The following is a 25,372-nucleotide window of genomic DNA, read 5'->3' on the forward strand; positions in this document are numbered from 1 at the left end:
TCATGAAAGGCAGGGCTGTTATTTCTGGAGCTTTGACACAAGTTGGCAGCATTTTTTTTACATATCGACTATCGATAACAATCGGGTAGTCGGTTTAATTGGCTTTTGTTTATGCGAAAAAACCACGCAGTCTATTTAAAAAGTTTAAATAGCTGCAGGTTCGCTTGTTTTAATAAATAGTGCGAATCCATGTCCAATTAGAACAGACATGCTGCGCATTCGTCGACGTTTTGCGCTGCTCATTTGCTGTGGCTGCCTGCTTATCTTTCTCAGTCTATATGTGATCCTTAATTTTGCGGCACCGGCTCCAAATGCGAAAAAGGTAATGTGCTTGATTGTGTGTGTGTGTGTGTCTGTGTTGGAACAACTCATCAATAAATTTACATTTCAACAGTCAAATTATGTCGCGCTCGAAGGCAATGTGAATCAGCTGGAAAATGGTCTACAGGAGCGTATTAAACAAAAGCGAAATTTGCCTGTTAACTTGGCCAAGCATCCGGCAAAGACAAAAGATAACGACGATATACTTCCCCCACACCTTCTCAACGGACAAGTAGATGACAGTGGGGAATGTATGGATGTTGTGCGGCAAGTTCCAGAGGTAGACGTACAAATGCTGGAAATGTACGACCGAATGTCTTTTGAGGACATCGATGGAGGGGTCTGGAAGCAGGGCTGGAACATTAAATATGATCACCTCAAGTACAACAGTCATCATAAGCTAAAAGTGTTCGTTGTACCTCACTCGCACAATGATCCCGGCTGGATACAGACATTTGAAGACTATTATAATGCTGGTGAGCCACTAGACCTAGTGCTAAGATTCGATATGATGAATTTAAAATTTAAACGATTGTTGAGGCATGTTTGAAAATTTCCAATCCATGCAAAATTTATTATGACTAGGCCGGATATGATCACTATATAGAATCATTGAAGCGATCCGACAAAATCAATCTTTGGAACGACAACTTAGTTGATATTTTAGATATCTCAAAAAATTTCGGAGAGCGTTCATCTTAAAATTACTGATTAAATTGGGCTATCATCGGACTGCTATATCATTTACTTGTAGGTGTCTTAAAAACGATCAGTCGAAATATAAAAACAGAATTCTAAAAAGGTATCTCGTTGTATATACATATATTTTGGCTGTCATAAACTATTGTTTCGATATTATCTAATGATAGTTGCGCTTCGGCAACTTATATACACGTATATATTTTAAATATGTATGTATACCGATTACCTATAAACATACTTAGTTGAGTATTTTCAACGACTTAATGAACATTTTATAGGAGTTTTCTATCTGTTCATCAGTCTCAAAATCTTGTAGTACACACCCTTTCAAAAAATAAGGAAGTCAGTTGCCATTACTTTAAGCATTCCATCTTTTATCAGTCTTGATAGACTGTGGTACATTTTTAATTATCTCAAAACAATATATTTTTAATTGACAGACACGAAACACATTTTGTCAAATGCTTTGCGCCACCTAACCGAGAATCCAGATATGAAATTCATTTGGGCTGAAATATCATATTTCGAGCGCTTCTATAAAGACTTGGGAGAGCATAAGAAACAACAAATGAAATTGTAAGCAGAGATAATGAGACTTGTGATTCAACTTAACGGAGTATTTTATCTTTGCAGACTTGTGAAGAAGGGCCAACTAGAGTTCGTGACAGGGGGATGGGTAATGCCGGACGAGGCCAATTCACATTGGCGCAATGTGCTCCTTCAGCTGACTGAGGGTCAGACGTGGCTAAAGGAAAACTTTAACATAACTCCCACTTCCTCGTGGGCCATTGATCCATTCGGTCACAGTGCAAGCCTGCCTTATGTTCTGCAAAGAAGCGGCTTCAAGAATCTTCTAATACAGCGTACTCACTACTCGGTGAAGAAGGAGTTGGCTCAGCACCGAAATCTGGAGTTCTATTGGCGACAAATATGGGATACACGCGGCACCACAGCTCTTTTCACGCACATGATGCCTTTTTACTCCTATGACATTCCACACACCTGTGGTCCCGATCCCAAAGTCTGCTGCCAGTTCGACTTTAAGCGCATGGGTTCCTTTGGGCTAAGCTGCCCCTGGCGAGTGCCTCCTCGGGCCATCGATGACAGCAATGTGGCTGGACGCTCTGACCTACTGGTGGATCAGTGGAAGAAGAAAGCGGAATTGTATCGTACAAATGTGCTTCTAGTCCCTCTGGGCGACGATTTCCGGTACAAGCAGAATACTGAATGGGATGTGCAACGGGTTAACTATGAAAGGCTCTTCGAGCATATCAACGCCCACTCGCCATTTAATGTGGAAGCCAAGTTTGGCACACTTCAGGAGTACTTTGATGCTGTGCATAGCACGCCTGGCCAGAATTTTCCTTCGCTCAGTGGCGATTTCTTCACTTATGCGGATCGTGCCGACAACTACTGGAGTGGTTATTACACCTCACGTCCGTATCACAAGCGTATGGATCGCGTGCTTACACATTACTTGCGGGCAGCAGAAATGCTGCATGCTTGGAAGTCCTGGGACTCACAAGCGGACTTTAGCCAGAAGCTGGAATTGGCTCGAAGGGAACTATCCTTATTTCAGCATCACGATGGCATTACAGGCACCGCCAAAACGCATGTGGTGAAGGACTATGAGATGCGTATGGTTGAGGCGCTCAAGTCCTGTCAGTTTGTAATGCAGCAAGCAATCTATCGACTGCTGACCAATCCATCAATCTATAGTCCCGACTTCAATTTCCACTATTTTACATTGGACGACTCACGCTGGCCCGGCGTCGGGGTGGAGGAGAGTCGCACCACCATCATACTGGGCGAGGAGCTGCCCACCAAGCATGTTGTCTTACACAACACGCTGCCACATTGGAACGAACAACTCGTGGACTTTTACGTATCCAGTCCATTTATAAGCGTTAGCGATTTAGCAGGGAATGCTGTTACGGCACAGGTCTCGCCTGTCTGGAGCTGGCACCATGACACGCTCAGTAAGACTGTCAATCCACAAGGATCCACAACTAAATATCGTATAATATTCAAGGCACGCGTACCGCCAATGGGATTGTTCACCTACTTGCTAACTGTCTCAGAGTCGAAGCCCGCGTATGTATAACAAGATCATAAATCTGCCCCAGTGTTTATTGTATCTTCTATCTTCTATCAATACAGCCACACATCCTTCGCTTCCCAATTACTGCTCAACAGCAATTCGGTTTCGGTGCCTTTGGGCCAATATCCGGAAGAGGTCAAGTTTGGTGAGCGTCGTGAGTTTTCTCTACAAGTGGGCACTGGTCCCACCTTGGCATTCTCCGAGAGTGGAATGCTAAAATCAATGCAGTTAAATCCGGATAGTCCCCATGTGCCTGTCCATCTGAAGTTTCTTAAGTATGGCACTCGCTCACATGGAGATAAGTCTGGTGCTTATTTGTTTCTGCCAAATGGACCTGCGATGTCTATGATGGGTGGTTCACCTGTCGTCCTCGTCAGCGAGGGTAAACTGGAGTCTTATGTGAGTGTGGGCTTGCCCCAAGTGATACATCAGACCATTTTGCGTGGTGATGCGCCCGAAATACGCAACCTGGTGGACATTGGTGATATCGACAACACAGAGGTTGTGATGCGCGTGCAAACACACATCGACAGCGGTGACCTCTTCTACACGGACCTGAATGGTCTGCAGATAATCAAGCGCCGCCGATTAGATAAGCTACCACTTCAAGGCAACTATTATCCAGTGCCATCGGCAATTTTCATTGAGGACGCTGACATGCGACTGACATTGCTAACAGGACAGCCGCTGGGCGGTTCCTCGTTGGCACCGGGAGAGCTGGAAATCATGCAAGACCGTCGATTGGCCAGCGACGATCAACGAGGTCTTGGCCAAGGCGTGCTGGACAATAAACCAGTTCTACACATTTATCGCTTAGTACTTGAAAAGATCATAGGCTGTGAACGACCATCAGAAGCGCATCCCGGAAGCTACTTAACAAGCGCTGCCCACAAGGCTTCCCAAGCCTTGTTAGATCCATTGGATAAATTTATATATTCGGAAAATGAATGGACGGGGGCACAGGATGTATTTGGGAACGATCATGTACCTGCCAATGAGGAATTGGACGTGGTTGTGATGCGTCGTCTATCAAAAAGCACCGCTAATATACAGCGTGTAGGATGTGTCTTACATCGCACACAGCTGCTGCAATGCAATGCGGAGCCCCCAGAAGACAAGGTATGTTTCCTGACTATACCCAATAAGGAAAAAAAATTGGAAACGCTAGACAATGACACTTGTATTTATTTATAGTTCAATTTTCCAGTTTTTGTTCCATGTTTTTTGTCTTGTATACGAAAAAACCATAAATATTTATGAATATATATTATTTCTACAGTTTAATGTCTGCAATGTGCTGCAAAATGATGATCAACCCACCGTTAGCTGCCATCGCTCCACATTAACATTCTTGCAAATTCTGGAGCAGTTCGAGCGGAAGACAGCAACCGTTCCGTGTCCAATGGAGACAGAAGCCTACATTATCAGTTATAGCGCCAAGAATCACAGCTGAACTCAAGAAAAACATCTTCTATATCCTAGCTTAACACAAACTTTATTTAATAATTCAAAAGTTGACCACACAGCAAACATCATTCGTATGTGAATCTCAAGTTACGTAAATTTTAATGTTTTAATTGACGAATTATAATTGACAAACTCTGTTTTCACAGGTTTTTTTAATTATAAAATTGTATTAAATAATTTTAACTTATTTTTTGTGTGATACATTTTGTGTAGAATCTCTCGCAATTTCGAGCCAGGTCATCAATTTCTAATCTATTGATACTGGACTATATTAAATTGACTAGAATTTTAATGAATATAATAATTATAATATGTATTAAAAATATAAGCTTAGTCACAGCAATTTCGAATGCAATACTGAATAGAAATTGTGGGGTCTATTCATCAGGTAATTCCTTTAAATAAGATAATTTCTTAATGCAATCTGTCTACGATGGTATATGTATGTAAATCTAGTTGTCAGTTAGAATCAAGGCTCGAAGTCTTATCCCACATTTTTGAGATTTTCTGCCCTTGGTTATAATAACACAACATAGTTAATAAAAATAATATATATCTAATTAATTTTCCTGTCCAATTGGTTCACTTTTAATGCTTATCATAACTTGAATCTTATAGGTTTTAGGTCAATTTAAGAACAATTTAAAACCAGTTTTTCTTAGATACAATTTTTCAGAATATACGTATTTATATTTTCTGTTGTTATTCAATTCAATTCTCATTGAATGCGATTTAGATTGATGCAGCTTTGAACGCGTGTTGCCTGGAAAATGCCAATGGAAATTCTAATTGTATTCAAGTTGAGCGTAAAGTGGTTGTTTTTGACGATAATCAAAACGAGAGCGCCGAAGAGAGCGATAGAGAGCGAGTGTGAGTGGGGCACTGAGAGAGAGGGACTGATTGAGAGTACGCTGAGTAATCTGATTGCTGTCGCTCTTCCAATTCGAAATGGGCAACGAAAGCAAAATTAAAACTAACACAACAATAGCGTTCTTCGCACACAGATACACAATGCTCTCCCAGTATCTGTGTGTGTTTGAGTGTGTTCGTGTTTGTGTGAGCAACCACTGACTAACCAACCTACCATCGGAATTCCAAGTTCTGTACAGAAATCTCAGCTGCTCAGAGAATCTCAAATTCAGAGAGATTGCCAGAGAGACTGAGAGAGGGAGCGAGAGAGAGAGAGAAATGATGGAGAAGCGCAGAAATCGTGCAAGGCAAAACAATTTTCAGATACGACAAGCACATTCAGTGTCCAGTTCAGTTCAGTTGAGTTCAGTCAGAGTCAGAGCGCCGTCATCAGTGAGTTTTGTTTATATGCTACATATGTAACAATATTACAACGAAATACAGAAAAACATACATACGCACAGATAGTGTTTGTGCAATAATAAAAACAATAAATAATTATATACTGTGTATGTACTTTACTCAAAGTGGCCCACAAGCGGCAGCAACGATTTTCATACATATGTATATATATTTACAAACTTATATTGTTATATGTATAAGTACATATATATATGCATATGTATAAAAAGAACTCAAACTTGAGTATCTAATCAAATGATCTTTGAAAAGAAAATATGTGCTATAAAATCAATAAGAGTTATTGTCGTTGTTATTGTTGTTGATTTCACAAGAACAAAATTGAACAAAAAAAAAAATAGTCGTCTAAAAAATTTAATTAAATAATGCACACACGCGCTTTAAATATTATAGTTGCATACATGTACAATCGTATGTACATATGTATGTATATGTATCTCTCTAAGCTCTTTGCGCGTATATATGTGTGTGTGTGTGTTTGTGTATGTGTGTGTCGAAGCGTGCAAGTGTGTTTATGCGTCGCATGTTAGTTTCTTCAACGTTCTTTATGCCGTCTTCTAAGTTTTGTCGCTGTGTGCGCGTATCTGTGTGTTCCCTCGTTCTCTGTGTGCATGCATGCGTGTATCTGTGTGCGTGTGTGCTTTTTGTGAACTACGTTTTGTTTCAATGCCAAAAAGTATCTATGTGTGCCTTGGCATGAGCGCTTTACTCGCTCGCTCACTCATTCGTTCGCTTGTCTTTGCCTTTGCCTTTGCCATGCTGGTTACATAAATACTCACACCCGAGCCCACACTTGGAAGGCGTAGCAAACCTACATACACATATGTATCACATCCATAAATGTACATATGTGTTCGTGTGTTTACCATGATCGAAATGCGCTAGTTTTCAAGCTGTTCAAAATTTAATTAACACCAAAAATCTAATCGTTTGCCCAACAAGAACAATCACGTATTCCAATACGAATTTGGTGTTTTCGTATTGGAAGCAGCTGGTCCAACAAAAACAAAGACCAATACCAATAACAACAAGAACAACATGTGATAATTATTGGCAACAACAAAACTTCTTCAGCAGGTTCAGCTCATTCCAATGGTCAAATGTCATGCCAAAAGTAACACACAACAAAAGTCAGAAGAAGCAGAAGCTGGCAAACCCAAAGAAGAACGAAATAAGCACACAAAAAAATTGAGCGTGCAAACGAAAAATTCAAATCAACGACGTCATATAAAAGTGTGTCAAAGCAGCAGCACACACACTCGCACTGTGTGTGTGCTGGTATGCGAGCAGTGGCAAAGCTTTTTCTACCACTCCGTCTGTCGCTCTCACTCTCTATTTCTGCCCATTGCTCTCTTTCTACCTCTCTCGCTAGCTGCGAGCTGATAAAACGCAGCGCACACAGCGCGTATACATAATGTATATTTTATTTAAATGTTTTTCATTTGTTTGCCAACGAGTTTTTCTCGTTATTGTTAAACACACAGTCCCACACACACAAGCACATGCGGGATTTTCATATTTAGCTAACAAACATGAAATCTTCCATATTCTACTCCCCTCGCCAGTAGACGCGTTCAAACATATGGCGCGAGAGCATTCATCTACAGAGTATATTTACATTCAAAAAAATATATATTTTATATGTGGATGTATGTGCGTTGTGTGTATGTATTTATTGTATTATGTCATAAACAATTTGGTTTTGGCATTCAATAGAAGTTCAATTTACTGAAGGCAAACGTGGCGTATGGACAACTTTGTCGCTTTATTGTTGAAAGCTCTTTTTAGGGGCACAGGAAATGCAAAAGTTGCCCCCAAAATGTCTTCTGTTTGCGTGTTCCTGTCAGAGTGTGTGTGTGTGTCGGAGTGTGCAGCAATTTTCCGAGGTTTGCATGAAAACCTAGTGCCCTAATAAGCACCAACAGCACACACACAGACACACACAATTATCAGTCAAAGAGAAACAGAGAGTGAGAGAGTAAGATATTAATAAAAAAAATGAGAGAACCATACCTTAGGCGAGAGAGCACAACTGCTGAAAGCTGTAAGAGAGCGAGCATTAGAATGAGAGATTACCCGTGAGTGGCGACAAAACGTACATACATACACATGTCTGTGTCTGTGTGTGTGTGTGTACATGGCATTAAATATAATTGAAATAAATTTTAAAACAAACAGCCCACAACGCAATTTCAGTTCAATGTAAAATATTGAGCAAAATGCAGGCGAATAAAAAACACGTTCAGATTCAATGTGGAAATAGAAATGCGCGCGAAGCGAAAAGATACGCAGTATGAATACAAGAGACACACAGTCACATGTACACAGCAAATGTGATCAGACTGGCACGTGGACGTGGCAACAGACTTACATACAACAGTGTAAGCTGAGAGTAGGAAAGTGCGTCTTTGATGCCTTTCCAGACTATTGAGAATAGTAACATTATAGCTAACATAACATTAACATTTGCAGAGTGCAGTTACATTAACATAAAATAGTAGCACTAATTTAATTTAGAGATTTCTTATTGCTAGTTCTGTTAAACAAAGTAGTTATCCAATACATGCATATGTATGAACAGTTAGTCAAGAAAGTGTTTTCACAAAATAAAAATTCACATATTTCAATTCAATGAAAATTATTTGCCCTTTCGAAATAGTTTTAAGATCCATGGTCAAGAATAATAAAATAAGAATTTAAGTAAATATCCACAAAAATATATATTTTTTATGCAAAAGAAAATGTGTAAATATATTTAAGCAACCACTTTATTTTGTCATTTTAAATAATAATATACAGTAAGCCAACTTTAAATAGTTAAAGTTATGCTAAAATGAAAATATCAAAATGTAAACAAAGCCTTTAGTCGAGCGCCTAAACGAACTTATCGATATATCGATATTTTTATTAAGCTGATCTTCAAGGTTGCCACACGTGCTTCACAAAACAAAAAAAAAGTTAACGTTTTTTTTAAAGTTTTTATGTAGAGTGCAACTTATAGTGCTGTCCAGTTAGTAAAGTCAATTCTCAGACAAACATCAATTCAATTTCGCCATTTTCGTTTGCTGTGTGTGTGTGTGTGTACGTTCAAGCCGTGTTGCAAGAGAGAATTGCCGAGGACCGTGTGCATTGCGCAGGTCCGTTATTCGCAAAAGGCAACAGCAACAGAATTCAACGGCGCGTCGTCAGTCGACATATTTTTACGTTAGAATAAAACGTGAGACGGAGACGAGCACGCAGAGAAAGCGCGTGACGCATACGTGAAAATAAAAAAAAATATAACTGCATATTATATTTTAAATTATAGCAAGTGATTAGTGTATTGCATATGAACATACATTCACATATACATATGTATGTATGTAAGTTTGCACATATACATACATGTTCACAAAGGTAAAACAATTGCACACATTCGATATATGTACATATGTAACTAAAGATCGATAATAGGGCGCTTATTTGGAATTTCGATTGTTGTTTTGAAATTATCGGGGATTTCATTAGATCAAATGTGTGTGTGAGACGCGAGTGCGTGTGTGTGTAATTTCCCATACCGACTTTACATAATCAATAACAAATTTAAAATTTATCATAAAGTACTCGAAATCAAATAAATCCAGCATCGACATCAACAACTAAAATAACAGCAATAACAACAACTATATCATCAACAACTAGAACAACAACAACAACAGCAAAATAAACAGTCGTGTGTATAAAAAGTAATATCAATAATAAATATATAATAATATAACTAAGATACGAAAGTGTACACGTAAATAACTATTTGAATTAAAATCATATAAAAATAATATAAATTACAAGTACAACATATATAGTACATTTATAATAGCCCCGCACTCAAATAATTGCAGCTGTATGCACGACTCCTTGCAAAAAGGTGAATATATTTATATGTACATATACATACAAATACTATATGTAAGCATAAGTTCAATCTAGTATTAGCAAAAAGAAACTTACATGATAGAAATGAAATATATAGTGGGTTACAGTATATACAGCTGGTCAAGTAATTGTTTAATCAAAATTTCAAATTTTCATATTTTATTTTGTTTCGTCATACATATATTTTTGTATAGCTTATGGTTCTTAGAAGAAGGGCTTACTAATTTAAACAAAATACAAATAAAATATGTTAATTTTTGTTTGCTAGAACAATTACTTGACATTCTGTACATAATAACTAGAAAAGTATCTTTGTCTCTTGTTTCACTCTCAGACATCTTTTTATACATGTATGTATGTTGTGTTTATCTTTTCAGAATCTAATGAAATTATAAATACTAATGTAATACATATATATGTATGTGTGTATGTGCATATATGTGATCTCAGCTAATCAAAGTCACTCGCAGCTTAGCTGAGCTGCATCCCCATCTCTACCCGCACTCCTCTCTGCGCTCTTCTCGGTGATTTGACTGCCATTTTTTCAGTTTCTCCTCCACTCGTTAATTTACTCGTTTATTGTGAGACCCCGACACTTGATTCTACATTTTGTTGGCTCTCCTGTTGTTGTTGTTGCTGTTGTCAAATGCAAATAGGCATTAAATTGTCCGTTGTTTGTCGTTTCGTTTCATTTACATTGCCCAACTGCGCTGGCCCCACCTCCTCCCCAATCTAGTCGTACCCCGCGCCCGTTGCGTAATCCGTAGAGCAGCCTAGCCTAGCAGTATGTGGGTTAAACTGCCGCTGCACCGTGCAAACCAAGCAAACGGAGAAAACGCCTCTCAGTCAGAGAATAGAGCAGTGGGCACATTAAAGCGACGTCAAGTGGACCAACGAAAATGCTCGACTTGAATATACCCAGTAGCCAATAGTAACTGCCTTAGTTTTTCCGATCGAGCTCTGACTCGTGTTCTTTGAAGGTGAAGATGCTAGGTCAAAGAGTTGTCCAACTTCAAACTGTCATAACTTGATCAAAACTGAACCGATTTTTAAGCGGAATGTCATTTTAATCATTATTTGACATTTCAATTAATTCTTCATTTAAATTTTATTCAATTCTTAAAAAAAAAATATTTTTCTCTAGACTCTACTAGATATTGAGTTCGATGCTAAGGGTCCCCCCTTTGAAATTTCGAAAATTCAAAATTTTAAATCTCAAGTTGATACTTTTTATCAACTCCTTATATCCTAATTAGTATTAAATAACACTTTAAACTTGATTCTGAGACCTTTCATTTTTTTGTAAAAAATCATGTGAAATTGAACAAAAATTTGGACTTGTAAAGTGGCTAAGTCCGCAGTCTGACCAACTTCAAACTTTCATAACTTGATCAAAACTGAACCGATTTTCAAGCGGAATGTCATTTTGATCATTATTTGGCATTTAAATTCATTTTGCATTTAAATTTTATTAAATTCTTAAAAAAAAAATATTTTCCTCTAGACTCTACTAGATATTGATTTCGATGCTAAGGGTCCCCCCTTTGAAATTTCGAAAATTCAAAATTTTAAATCTCAAGTTGATACTTTTTATCAACTCCTTATATCATAATTAGTATAAAATAACACTTTAAACTTGATTCTGAAACCTTTCATTTTTTTGTAAAAAATCATGTGAAATTGAACAAAAATTTTGACTTGTAAAGTGGCTAAGTCCGCAGTCTGACCAACTTTAAACTGTCATAACTTGATCAAAACTGAACCGATTTTTAAGCGGAATGTCATTTTAATCATTATTTGGCATTTAAATTTATTCTGCATTTAAATTTAATTAAATTCTTAAAAAAAAATATTTTCCTCTAGACTCTACTAGATATTGATTTCGATGCTAAGGGTCCCCCCTTTGAAATTTCGAAAATTCAAAATTTTAAATCTCAAGTTGATACTTTTTATCAACTCCTTATATCCTAATTAGTATAAAATAACACTTTAAACTTGATTCTGAGACCTTTCATTTTTTTGTAAAAAATCATGTGAAATTGAACAAAAATTTTGACTTGTAAAGTGGCTAAGTCCGCAGTCTGACCAACTTCAAACTGTCATAGCTTGATCAAAACTGAACCGATTTTCAAGCAGAATGTCATTTTGATCATGATTTGGCCTCTAAATACATTCTGCATTCAAATATTTTTAAATTCTTTCAAAAAATTTTTTTTTGCTCTTGGTCTGTTTACTTCGATGTCATATTTATTATAAAACGATATCTTAAAATATTTTAATATTTCAAAATTGTACGTACCCGTACTGATACCGGAACCGAAAGAAATAAACAGAAATAGAACCTATTAGCGAAATTGTTGCTTCGGGACGTAACGGAACCGAAACAGTAACCTAAATTTGTTTCGGTTTGATTCCCTGGAATTTATTAACAGGATAGACTTCCGGATAGGGAATGTTGGATATTTTTGCCGACTGAAGTATCTTTAAAAATTACAGCTCTATATGGAAATTCCATTTCCCAACACTGGATGTTATTCATTATAGCTCATATCGACTAAGACCAACGACAGGCAGAGATCATAAGTCGGCGATGCTTTTTTCTATCTGGATAAAGGGTACATAAAGTGCTAGCAGAGAAACGAAACGAAAAAAAAGGTTTATGTAAACAAGCAGCACACCAAAATTTTCATGCAAAAGGCACGAAACGGCTGTTAACCTATTTGGCAACTGCCAAACAGCCAACTGGTGATTCCAATTCTCCGCTGATTAGCTGAGCCCAAGTGTGTGTGAGAGTGTGCGTTCAGGCTGTCTGGAAAGGTGATGCAAGTTGTAGTCGACAGTTTAAAGTGCGGTGATAAGAGAATGAGAAAAGCTTTGACTGAACCGATAATTGTCTGAGCCGTAAAACTGCTTGTTTGAACAATATACTAGTATATATTTCAACAATAGATACTTATAATTTTAGTTGTTTTGAAGTCGAAACAAAAAAAATAATAATACTAGAGAGAAGGTATAGTAAAATTCTATTAAATAGGACCTATATACACTAAAATTGGGTTTAGTACATCTCGTTGAAAAATAGCGAATCTCTCTCTCTTGCAACGACACAGCTTATATAAATATTATTATTATATTATTAAACATATAAATTTGTTGTCTTAAAAATATTTGAAATTAAAAAAAAAATACATGTAAGAACGTACGATAACTTTATAGTGAAAAGAGTGTATTAAACCTATTCGTTTCCTCAACTCGAATAGACTTTTGATTTTGAGCCGAATTGAATTGAACAATAAACTTATCTTATTCATGCCTTGCTCCCTCTCTTTGTCTCTCTCGCTCTCGTTCTCTGACTTTCTGAATCAGATGTCGCATCACCTGAGTGTGAACTTAATTGCACATCTCATATGACCTTGTACATCAACTGACGTAATTACTGAATACTTCTATTCTATACACTAATTGCTGCAGCAGTTAAACTTGTTCGTCATATCAATTGAATTTTTATTGAAAAATCAACAACAACAACAACAGTGAAACAGTGAAAAAACTCGAGAAATGATGGAACTGATTGGTTGATTAATTACAATGCGTCATTTATATAATTTACCAATTGGATTGCATTCTAAACTATGCAACAACAACCAACAGCATCAGTGAGAAATATTGCAAGAAATCATCGATTCATTTTAGTTAAAAACAAATAAGATAAAAGATAGAAATATAAACTGTTAACACTCTTAGGCGGGTGAGGCAAAATATACAATAATCATAGCTGTGCATTCCACATGCCACATGCAATGAACAGTTGTGCCGTTTTCCTATGTCGTTCTGTTGCTGCCAAGAATTGTTGTTGGATGGACTCGTTTACAGAGGCAGTCGGGGAGGGGCATTCGGGTAACAACAGATTTGGTTTGACAAAACTAGGCCTCTCTTTGCTCTGTGCTTTACCATAGCTCCCTCTGTTCCCTCGGCAAACTGGGACAAATTGTAATTAAAATGCCCAAAACAAAAGTGCAGAGACAAGAGATGCAACAAAATATTTGTCACGCGCTGCAAATGATTCATTTAATTTTGAATTCATTTCACTTGCCATCAGAATTTGCAGCTAACCAGAGTACCATCATAGTTCCTTCTCTGTCAAGTCTCGGTGCTCCTCCACTCAAATGTGCTTAATTGTGCGGCGTGCCTAATGCCGCAGTTCTGCACCAAAGAGGCTAATGGGGCAGATACTCTTCTAGCATTCAATTTGCCCCAGAATAGATACAAGTACATGTCGTGTTGGCTTTTACGGTTTCCTACATTTCTTATTGACGACAAAGTACTTAAAAGTACAAACATTTTTCGAAAAAAAAATAATTAAAGAATCAAAAGTCGCATTTATTTTGGTGTTAAACTTTTTCCTTACAAGGAACGAGATAGAAAAGTATTATAAGACCCATTTGTTTTAATACAAGTTTATGGGTCAGTTAAGTAACTGGAATAAATTTTGACGTAAAATGTGCAGAAATGTAAGTCAAATTCTAAATTATCATTCAGTTAAAATTATGGATTAACTTTTCGATTGTGAAGAAATTAATAAGATGTGCGCTTTGTCAAGATAATATAATATTTATAGGGTTAGATTTGCCTCCTTCCCTCCTTGGTCCATTTTTGACCCATTTTTAATATTTAAGTTATTTGTTTTCGATCGAATCAGAGTAAATGGTAAATGAAAGATTGATTGAGATGAAATGTTCTTGCAGCATCTGTCAGAAATAATTTTTTTTCTTATAGACTGACTTATCATTAATATATAATATCAAGAATTATTCCTAACATAAAACACCTGGTTGCATCTCATTGCGTAACTTTTTTTTCAGTGTCCAAAAGACCAAAGTGTCGCCTTCACCAAGAATACATGTCACTTGCAATTGAAGCACATTACAAAGAGCTTCGAATAACATGCTTTGTTTGTCTGGGAAGCGACACACACACACACACACAGGAACACCCACAAATAGATGTGATTAGAATGAAAGCGGAGACCTTCCACTTGTTTACTTGCCACTTGCCACAACGCGTCATGCCACACACAATTAGTTGGTCTTGTTGATGTTGCCATTTGACTGCCTTTTGGCATTCCTCACTTATTTATGGATAATTCATAGACGCACCTTTTATTTAGAGCTGGATGGGCAACAATAACAACAACAACAACAACACAAATAATCCCCATTCCATGCACACACAACACACACATACGAGGCGACCCAGCGACATAGTTCTGTACTTTGTTTTGCTTGCCCGCAACTTGCCACAGTAATTTGCATATAGCACACACACACACCCACACACACACACCCACACACTCACACACACACACACATGTGTTTGTATTTGGCTGCATGTTATGTTGCCCGTCTGCCTGCAGTGACGCTGGCGTCGCAGTCAACGTCGCTGTCGCTCGTTTGGCCTAATTGTGCGCTTCTGATTTAGTTTTCATGACGTGGAGGCGGCGACGGTATCGCAAACTCCAACGCTCCTCCGTTTTTCATCCATTACAGCTGACAATGTGCATGCTCTGCGCATTCTCTCTCTCTCTCTCTCTTCCACTCCCTCTCTCAATCTCTCACACACTCGATCTCTCTCAATCTGGTATTTGCGTTCTCTCTTTCTCTCTGTCTCTGGGCAATTTCTGCTAGCCGCAGCATTTTATTCTTGTCAATGCATTTTTGTCATACCTTGAATATGTTTTCTTTTTTGTAAATTTAGTTAAATTTCTTCTATTTTTTGCTCTTTTTAATTTTGATGGCATTGACGTTTTGGCTAGTTGTTGCATTTATTCTTGCAAATATTACGTAGTTTAACCTTCACCCATTTAAGGTGAGCAAAGAAGTTGATATTTTGTACAATAAAAGGTAGCATTTGCACTAAAAGAGTACAACTTATAACAATGAAAATTGTGGTTAAATTATTTTTATTTTAATAATCAAATATTAAATAAAAAACTGTTTTTTTAAGTCTCTTTTCATTTGATTTCGTCATATTAAAAATTGTGTAACATTTTTACAGAAAATCTCCAATGTACCAACGTGTACAAAAGGTACAAATTTTCATACAATTCTAGATACCAAATATGCTTGGAATTCGGAAAGTTCTTCTTAGTTTATTAACAAGCAAATGTTTATACTTAGATCAGCTCACCTGATGTGTGAGTGTGTGTTAATAAATATTTCACATTTATTGAATACTTGCGCACATATGTTGGGCATGTGAACACATTACGAATACGCAGCGTGTGGCTGCAGCCTCATTATGCAACCCGCAATCAGCGGCTAATGTAAAATTCTAATTTAATTTGCTTATTAATAATTATAATTTTGGCTGCCAAAAACAGCTGATGATGATGATGATGATGCCCCTCATGTCGTTCATCTTCCATAACTCCCAGCTGGTGAGGCGTGTTGACACAAATAAGGCCAGCCACACTTGTATTATATATTTATTACCAGCGGCAAAGGCATAAACTTACATACATACACATATCGACATCGACATGCAAAACAAAAGAGCTCTGAGCCGAGTCAACGAAATCTAAAGCCAAAATCCATGGCAACAAAGCAGACGAACTGGCAAAGCCGCTTACTCCACTTGTTATACTGAGATACAGATACACGTATACTGTGCTCTCCTCTCTGCTGCAGTGTTGCCGGAATTTCAAGGGCCAAATTAGCTAGCTTTATGAAAACGATAGCTTAGCTTCAGTTTTTGGTTTTTAAATACGAATTTATTTCAGTTACGGTTCCGGTACTAAGAATTAAATAATTAGTTGCGGTTCCGGTACTGTTGCAGGTATAACTCTCTGTTTTTCCCTTAGTAATTACATATATTTTTTGCAAGGAATCTATTGATATTCTTAATTATGTTGCAGTAATCTGCCAATATAAATAAACTTATTATTTTATCAAAAAGAAAAAAAATATATATTTTTTAATTGACCAGATTTATAACTAGCTACTTAATAGCTAAAATGTCAGCACTGTTGTTTGTGCTGTACTGTCTGTCATGTGTGTTGTAAGTGAGAATCCGCAGCAACAAAACTAAAGTAACGACAACAGCAAACATGCCGCAGTTTCGGGGGCAGGAATAAGGACTTGCAATGAGCATAAATTATGTGAACAAAGGCTGAGCAAGAGATGATGATGAAGAAGAAGAAGAAGGAGGAGGAACACTCAAACTGAAGGATGTTGGAGTGGCGCAAGGGACTGAATGTTGGGGTGGTCTTCTCCTGGCTACTTATCCAGCCTGAATAGACGCGTTGATGCTACTTCCAGTGTAAATATTTATAAGCACACACATGTATACGCCATCACATGGACAGAGTGAGAGATGTTAACTGAACCCTTCATTTCTAGACGCCTTCAATAGGAATACATATCCATCCGTTTCATAGGCTACGTTTTATCCGGGGGTCAGTGGGCGTTCTTGGTGTAATTTTATATCGCGTGCTTCACTTATTGATTTTCGCTTTCATTTTTCATGTAACATGCTAGGCAGGGTGGGGCGAGGGGAGTGGGGTTGGGGGCAACAAGGAAAACAAAAATAACTGCTTACATATGCGAGTTGAGTTTTGCTGGGAGCCAGGACACTGGACAAAAGTAAACATGAGAACCGAAAATATACAAATTCATTTCTTCAACTCACGAGCCCGAGCACGTGCCGACAAAGTCAACGAGGTCGCCTCTCGCTTCTCAGCAGCTCCTCGTATCCTCGACTCCTCGGTTGTCCCTTTGCCCTTTGCCCTTTGGCATCATTCTCGCAGGCTCACTCATATTTGGCGCCTGGTTAAATATGCGCAGTGTTTACCTTTTGCAGGCAATGTCCTTGCCAGCGGCACATTGCTTTAATGTCTTTCAAAGGAGAAATGAAAAACACGTTATTAAGGTTAATCTCGGCATGCCGAAGATTTGATGCCCTATGTGCAATTTTCGACTGAATTTATATATTTACTTTAATGCGATGTACAGTTCGTATTCAAATAATCGTATCCACTGAAAGGGCATACAAATGTCGAGCACGAAAATGTCCTGGGGCCAACCGAATTGAAGCTTATGACATTTGCGCTTTTGTTGTGCCCACGCTGGCGACTTCCGCTAATGCGCTACTTTCACCCTTCGACCCTTTCTTCCTTTCTGCCGTACTCCCTTAATTTTTCCCTTGGCTGCTCCTGGTGCCACTCAAGGATCATAAAGCTCACTGACTCTCGCAGTGCATTGCCAAGATATCAACTGACCCACACTCGACAGCAGCATTTTCCATTGTTCATTTAACTATGTACACACTACATAAATACATACATACATATTCTGTATGTTTGTGCGTTTATTGTATTGTCGTCCCATTTTTATGGACTCTATTACTACTTACTAGTTTTTGTTATCGCACATTTGCCATGGCTGCAATTACGAATTTGGGGTAATTGTTCAATGTTCGCTTGGATTATTGCTTTATACAGCAATTTTGATTTCGATTTAATGACCTGCAAAGGACATTCTAAATGAGTACTATTTGGAGTGAAACATAACACAGGTGTTTTTAGCCATCATCATACTCATGTATCAATATACATTTCACTTTTGACTGATTGTCTAGACAACACACATCGAATACTTAACTTTGAGATTGTCTGCTGGAAAACAATCCATAAGAATATTATCCATAACAATTGTTTGAGTGTGCGTGTCCTTTGTGGCTGTGGCTGCTGATGAAAAGCCAAAGACAGCACGATTTATCAGCGTGCTGAGAGATAAAAGATACAAACGCTTACAAATAGATACGATACGACAGCAGCATCAACAGTATTAACAGCTGCTGTCAGCAGATTTTGTTGGGCCCAAGAAAAGGCGATAAATGACACCAAAATGGGCAAACAAAACGACATTCTAACAAACGAGCATCCGTTCTTTGGCTGTTTTTGTTTGCTTGCTTTTGAGTGACTTGTATCTGCAGATTAGTATCTCTAAGTATAACAAGTTTAATATCAATGAGCATGATGGAAGGATTAATTCCGAACTTTTGCAGCACTTGTTCGATGTACGCTTATCAGCATCAAGGCGAACAGCAACAATAATAAAGCAATTAAACTGCCAGCGAAGACGGGCACATAATAATACAAAAAAGAGAGAAAAAAACGAAAACTATTTACTGATAACAAAGTAAATGAACACATACATAGTCATACACTCACAGATACTCACACTCAATAGATTTTAATGAGAGCGGCTGAGCAAACACTTTGCAAACTGTCAAACAGTCGAACTCTCAATGTTTGTAGATAAAGTATCTACAAGATACGGCAGCTATGCTCTCGCTGCCTGCCAGACACTCGTGCTCCTCAACTCTCTCACTCTCACGCTCTCTCTAGCTCTCTCTAGCTCTTGCTCTCTCGCTCAGCAAGCATTTGAAACTCGTAGATACTTTACTACACAAGTGTGATGGCAAGTGTGTGTGTGAGTGTGTGAGTGTTCGCTTGAAATTCATTTTCGTTTCGTTTTTAATTGTTTTCAGTTTTTGAAATTAGTTGTATTCGATTTTTACGTACCCGCACAGCTCTGAGCTCGCTTTGCCGATAGAACTTTCAACGTATGCGGTCATAAAGTATCTTGAAAATTCAAGTGTGCTGTGCACTTCAATTGGACAATAAAGCCAAAGTTTAAAAGTGTAACATATTCATGTGAGTTCCAATTACCAAGTGCCAAGTGTTTTTGCCGCTAACAATTAGTTAAATGATCCCCAAGTGGGGTGGTCCACAATCGAATCTGTGATTGAGGCGCCGCAATCAACACAAGAAAGCATAAAATGTTGAAATGTTGAAATTGTTATCGCAAGCAAGCCTTTCAATTAACGCAACAACTTGAACATATATACGTGTATATCTTTTTATTGACTTGCCGCCTGAAACCAGAACTACTTATACTACAAAACTTGACTTTATATTTATGTGATTTGCCTTTGCATAACTCGACATTTCTTATATTTACACAATTTATGTGGCCATTTTGGGTTCTGGTTTCTGTTTCTGTTTCTGTTACTGTTACTTTTGCTGTTTGCTACTTTTGCTTCTCGCCTTATCGCCGGGCACATAAGTAAAAATAAAAACATATATATATTTGTATATATATACTATATAAATAAAATGAAAACCTTATCGCCGTTGCCGCCGCTGGAGTGATAAGTACGCCGACGTACAGATAAGATGCAATACGTATTTTTCATGTATATAAGAGTTTGATAAAAACCAGTTGGAGTTTAGACTTATACATATGCAACGAAAATGTTATTGCTATTGACGTCTCTGGCATATAATTTTCAGTTTATTTGCAGCTTTCAGTTTTTTTTATTAGCTTAGATCTTTTGCATCTATTTAATATACGAATATACTTTTTAAGCCCCAAATAAAGTGCAAGTCGTCAACGCGGCATTATGTGTTGACAAGGCAAGGTTACAATAAAGTTGAAATACTTAAGTTTTACTAGGGACAAGTGGATATGACACTGAATAACAAACTTTAGTCTTTTCTTTAACTGCAAATGTATTTATCTAAATTAATTTTCATTGAAGTCGTTGTGAGCAAGATTTAGTTTTTAAATTGATATTCAAATTATAATGTCATTCAATCATAAATTCATTTTTTGCTTATTCAAAAAATATCTTTTCATATTTTTCCCAAATTTATTGATAGTTTTGTTTCTACTGTTTTCCTAATCTTATAAATGAGTATTATTATTAGTCCAGTGAGCTTCACATAATGCAATAATAATGCATTATTCAATTCTGGATTTTGACCGCATTTAAAAGTCCTTGCTCTGATTGAAAGACTCTTTTTGATTATGCAAAGATGCAAAATCCCACAAGCAGCAGCTGTTTCTTATTCATCATCATTAACACATTTTCGGCTTGAGTGCATCCGTGTGACGTTGACAACGAAGGCAAATACTCTACACATATAGCGATGACATCTTCTCTTTCCTTTCTAATCAGCCGCTGAATGCCGCCACATTTTGCTGCACTTTCTTGGCCCCCATTGAATAGATATTTATAGTACTTTTATATACCACTTGAGATAATAAAAACATAATAAATATATGAAAAAATGAATAAGGTCGATTATTGTATGCAATTCCCAACTAATGTTAAGTATATTGTCCAGTTTTCGTATCGCTTTTGAAAAATTCTGTACCCAATTTTGGTTCAAAAAATTCTTTGTTTAATTAACATTGAGTATTATATTATATTATTTAAAATATTTATTTCAAAAACTTTAATGGGGTTTTTTTTAAGCCTATCCCTTTCATTGTTTTTTAAAGCGGTACTCTTTGAAGGGTAAGAAATTAAAAAATGCATGTATAGATCTGATTTGAGGTACCAGAAAAATACGCACCGAATCTGTTTTAAATCCATTTAAAACTAACCAAATTTATACAGTATTCAAAAGTCGAGGGCTCGCGTGTTGTGTATGTAACTTTTTCTCTTTTTTTTTGTAATCAGATTTCAAGGACAGTACGAACACACAATCCCCCTAAGGGGGGGAACACAGCTCGAATATTTCAACGTTGCATGTATGTTTTTCACAGCTGAGTGTCAGTTGCAGCATTTGCATTGCCAAGTTTTTCATTTAATTTAATGATATTGTTTTGAAAAATGCCATTTTGTTGAGGCTCGCAAAACATGAGGGGGAACTTTTCTAAAATATCATTAAATTAATTAATTAAATTATTGAATTTTCAAACGCGCAAAAGTAACTGGTTCTCGTCTCTCGACTGTCGATTCTCGATTCTCGCTACTCGATTCTTAAAGCTGCAATGCTTCATGCTAAAACTCGTTCTGTGGCATCTCCGCGTATCTAAAAATTGCTCACTAGTTTTTGTTTTCGTTGTTTACTAATTTTTTAAGTGAATGCAAATTTTGTGGGGCTTTTTGTTGCCACTGTCGTGACAGGTGCCATAAAACAAAGTGTACAACGAAAAGACCAGATATATACGTAGCTATAAGTATAAGTATCTCATAGTACGGATTTGGTATTGTGTAGATTCTCTTCTTGGTCTGTGTTTGCATATCAAAATGTCTGCTCGACGAAGCATTTGGTTGTAGTTGTTGTTGTTTCTCTCGCTCTTTCGCACTCGCAATTGTTGTAGTTACCATATTGCTGCTGCTGTTGTTTTGTGGCGTTGCCATCTCGTCGATTTATTGCTTATTTTGCTTTTGCTTTGCAGTCTCTGCTGTCGTTGTTTAGCGGACAGAAATTTATTTAATGGTCAAGGTCGTTTGCAGTCAAATCAAATACACACACACACACACACACACACACATACACACATTAAAACACGCAAGCCCGCACTCCGAGTGCTTATACTGAAGTGTATGCCCGTAGCAATAGAAACAACAATAACAACAACAACAACAATAACAACAACAACAAGCACGATCAAAATATTTGTATAATTAAACGTCATTTTAAACAAATAAATGAGCGTCTCTTGTTGCTGCTGTTGCTGTTGTTGTTGTTGTTGTTGTTGTTGTCTTGTCTTGGCGCATATTTAATTAGCAATGAAATCCTAATAAAAAGGCAACCCATGCATAATTAAGTTGCAAGTTATGATTTTCATTGTCGCGTGCATCGAATTAATGAAACGGCAACTTGCACAACATCTATTCAAAAGATTTGTTCAGCTACTGGTCGAACTTTGGGTCTAAGGGCCATGGCTATGACATAATGACACACATATGTATGTTATATTGTAGTATTGCAATGAAAGCTTACATATATACTTTATAATTTAAACTAATGTCGGTGCACAATTCAGGTGTGTCTAAAAAAAGTCTAGCTGTATTTAACATTTTATTTTTATTTTTAAATGTGACCTAAATATTTTCAAAGTATAACATTGTTAAGAAAGTAATTCAATTGCTAAATTTTAATATTTAATGTAAATTAATTCTGGGCAGCGACTATAGAAATAAATCAGTTAAGTGTTAAGCAGTTAGCTTTGATTCGATGAAGTCATATAACACGTGAGAGATATGACACATGAGAGTATAGTATATAACATAATATTGTATATCATCGTTAGCTTTAGGATACAAATCGATGGCGTCTTACGAGTACATTTACTAATTTCAATTATTACTGACGGCATTTCTATGGCTGTTCCTACAATTTCCATATGTCCATGACTCACTCATCTTGTTGTCGTCTGCTTCTAATCACACACACATTCGCATACACACAGTCTACCCACAAATATATATCTAAAAAAGAAATAATAAATAAAATGAAAACACATTAACATTCTCATGCTTTTTACTAGCTGAAAATAATTGTTGTCTTGTTGCATCGTTTACATTTGCCTGCCTGACCCCCTGTTCCCCTGTTCCCCTGTCTCCTCCCCGTCAATCGCCAACCGCCTACTGCCTGTTAATTGAATGCCCCGCTTTAAACCAAGTTAATAATCCTCACAAAATGTCGCTCATTTTGTATATATATAGCCATATTATGAAAAGTGTTTTGTGTTACTCTAATTGTAAATGTTACTTAACTCGCCAAACTTTCAATTCTCAATTTCTCGACTCTCAATGCTCAATGCTCAACTGTCAGATCTCAACTCTTTAGAATCACATGTGTATCTGAGACATTTTGAGAAATGCATTCTTCAATTTGAATTTTGTGATGCATATATAAAAGTGTTATACGTTATTACATATGATGCCTTAATGTTTACTGTATGTATGTATATTTATTATTGCTGCATAATTCACTCATAAATATTTTTTTCTTTTTCTTTTTTTCATATAAACGTTTACAAAAAAAAAAATATAACTCGCACATTCCACCACCAAAAAACCTCAAACAAAAAAAAAATAATCAAAAATAACAATACAAAATCGTCACGCAATAAACAACAAAACGCAATCAACCAACAAATAAATAATTCTAGAAGGACAACACGAGCATATACAAGTATCGATTCTAAATATCGATTATATTTAAAGGATTGACGAAGATTTTGATCATCTGTAACTGTAAATCGAGAGACAACATCAATATATGCATATATGATTATTATTAGAGCTAAAGGATTTAATCACATCTTCCAGATGCAAATTGCAGAATTCTTAAGCTAGAAAAGCATCTGCAATTGCTTGATCGTTCACGCTGATAAGAACAAGACCACAAAGCAAAAATAACAGTAAACAGAAAAGCAATCGTCACTCAAGTCGAACCTATATAAAGAACAAGCTCTTTATAAAACCAAATCAAAAGAAAAGCCAGCAACATTCACTTAAAAATGGCCGAAGACGCTGCCATGGAGACATGTCCAAGTCCTGAGATGGGCGACTCTCGCAAAAGGCCGCTCGATTCCGATCCGGAAAATGAACAAACTAAACGCTCACATTTCAGTTCCGGTAAGTTTTGCAAATCAAATCAAATCCAAACAAAAAAAAAAAATCATTTCAAAGTACCAAAAAAAAAAAAGATGTACATAATGAGCAAAAAGCATATCTCTATCGCTTTTACATATTATCATTAATATCGTGCTCTATCTCCCCCCTCAATCAATTTGTCTATCGATCTATCTATCTATCTAACTATCAATCTAATCAAACTACTCACTGCCTCACTTTAGTATCTTTATCTGTGTCTTTATCGCTGTGAAGCGTGTAAATAGCTCATGCTGAATCCTCAAACTCGCCACATACACGTACATACTCGATTATATAATTATACATATGTATATAATTGTACGCATTGCTGCCATATGCGTATTGTACTCTTAAGTTTGCCTTTTTGTCATTGTCAACTTTTCATTGAGTGCAGTTCACATTTGACAAGCTCAATTCGGACTTTGTAATTAGTTACCAAAAGGCAACCAATGCACAAATTGCGTATACGCCCCATTGAGTCAATCACAGTGTCCAAATCCAAAACAACTGCATGCTTCAATCCCAGGACTTGCTTTGACCCATATTTCCAATGACCTTTCTGGCTTTTCAACTGGGCCAACCAATATCTACTGACTTTAGTAGGTCGTCAAATTCATCTCAATTTTGATATGCTAAGCAGCTGAGATTTGAATGAATTTGATGCTGCAATGTTTGACCACGACAACAGACTGACTGACTGACAGACAGACTGGCAGTTAGATCAGCTAGAGACTGGCTAGAGGCTGCTTCACTTGATTGCTTCTCCGACTGGCAACCTGCTGGCTTGCTGCCTTCAAGGTGAGCGACGACGCAATCCAAAACTACCTGTCGTCCCATTTCAATCTCATCGCTACCAATCGAACTGAATCTGGTTGTGTGCGTTATGCGTCGTTGTTTTGTTGTGGTCTCGTCATCGTCATCGCCATCGCCATCACAGACATAAATAGCAAAGAGACTGTAAATATTTCAAAGGCGGTTTTGTTTTCGCCCCCGCTGCATCTCTCTTGATAGCTGCTAAACATTTGAGTTTTAGTTCAAGAATACATACTTGGACATGACAGGAAAACTTGTTGTCTT

The 25,372-nt window shown here is 37.1% G+C and overlaps 2 protein-coding genes across 12 annotated transcripts in view; both read left to right on the forward strand.

Moving 5' to 3' along the window:
• Positions 1-85: 85 nt before the first annotated feature.
• LOC117791397 (alpha-mannosidase 2) lies at positions 86-5,155 on the forward strand. The gene is made up of 6 exons (XM_034631135.1): positions 86-322; positions 395-797; positions 1,464-1,599; positions 1,657-3,117; positions 3,184-4,243; positions 4,404-5,155. Exons 1-6 carry the CDS (start codon positions 209-211, stop codon positions 4,575-4,577), a joined length of 3,348 nt encoding a protein of 1,115 aa, XP_034487026.1. The 5' UTR covers positions 86-208; the 3' UTR covers positions 4,578-5,155.
• Positions 5,156-5,849: 694 nt separating this feature from the next.
• Positions 5,850-25,372, forward strand: part of LOC117792096 (RNA-binding protein Nova-1) — a 37,742-nt gene continuing 18,219 nt past the window's right edge. For 8 of the 11 annotated variants that reach the window (XM_034632065.1, XM_034632072.1, XM_034632062.1 and 5 more), the window contains exons 1-2: positions 5,850-5,893; positions 23,809-24,277. Coding sequence is in view for 3 of the 11 variants with exons in the window: in XM_034632076.1 (XP_034487967.1) it covers positions 24,160-24,277 (118 nt within the window). In the remaining 8 variants the exon portion in view is untranslated. Of the gene's footprint in view, positions 5,894-9,798; positions 9,825-19,403; positions 19,548-23,808; positions 24,278-25,372 lie in introns of those variants that run through there. The other 3 variants (XM_034632063.1, XM_034632064.1, XM_034632066.1) reach the window with 3 other exon arrangements.

Source organism: Drosophila innubila, assembly GCF_004354385.1.
Source record: "Drosophila innubila isolate TH190305 chromosome 3R unlocalized genomic scaffold, UK_Dinn_1.0 2_E_3R, whole genome shotgun sequence".
In the NCBI taxonomy this organism is placed as follows: Eukaryota; Metazoa; Arthropoda; class Insecta; order Diptera; family Drosophilidae; genus Drosophila; species Drosophila innubila.

What these genes read in the sequence shown, in the direction of transcription:
- LOC117791397 (XM_034631135.1), top strand. Translation starts at nt 209, where the DNA reads ATGCTGCGCATTCGTCGACGTTTTGCGCTGCTCATTTGCTGTGGCTGC. An exon ending in CGGCTCCAAATGCGAAAAAG is followed by an intron (nt 323 to 394) that starts GTAATGTGCTTG and finishes ACATTTCAACAG; the next exon opens with TCAAATTATGTCGCGCTCGA. An exon ending in GTCTCAGAGTCGAAGCCCGC is followed by an intron (nt 3,118 to 3,183) that starts GTATGTATAACA and finishes CTATCAATACAG; the next exon opens with CCACACATCCTTCGCTTCCC.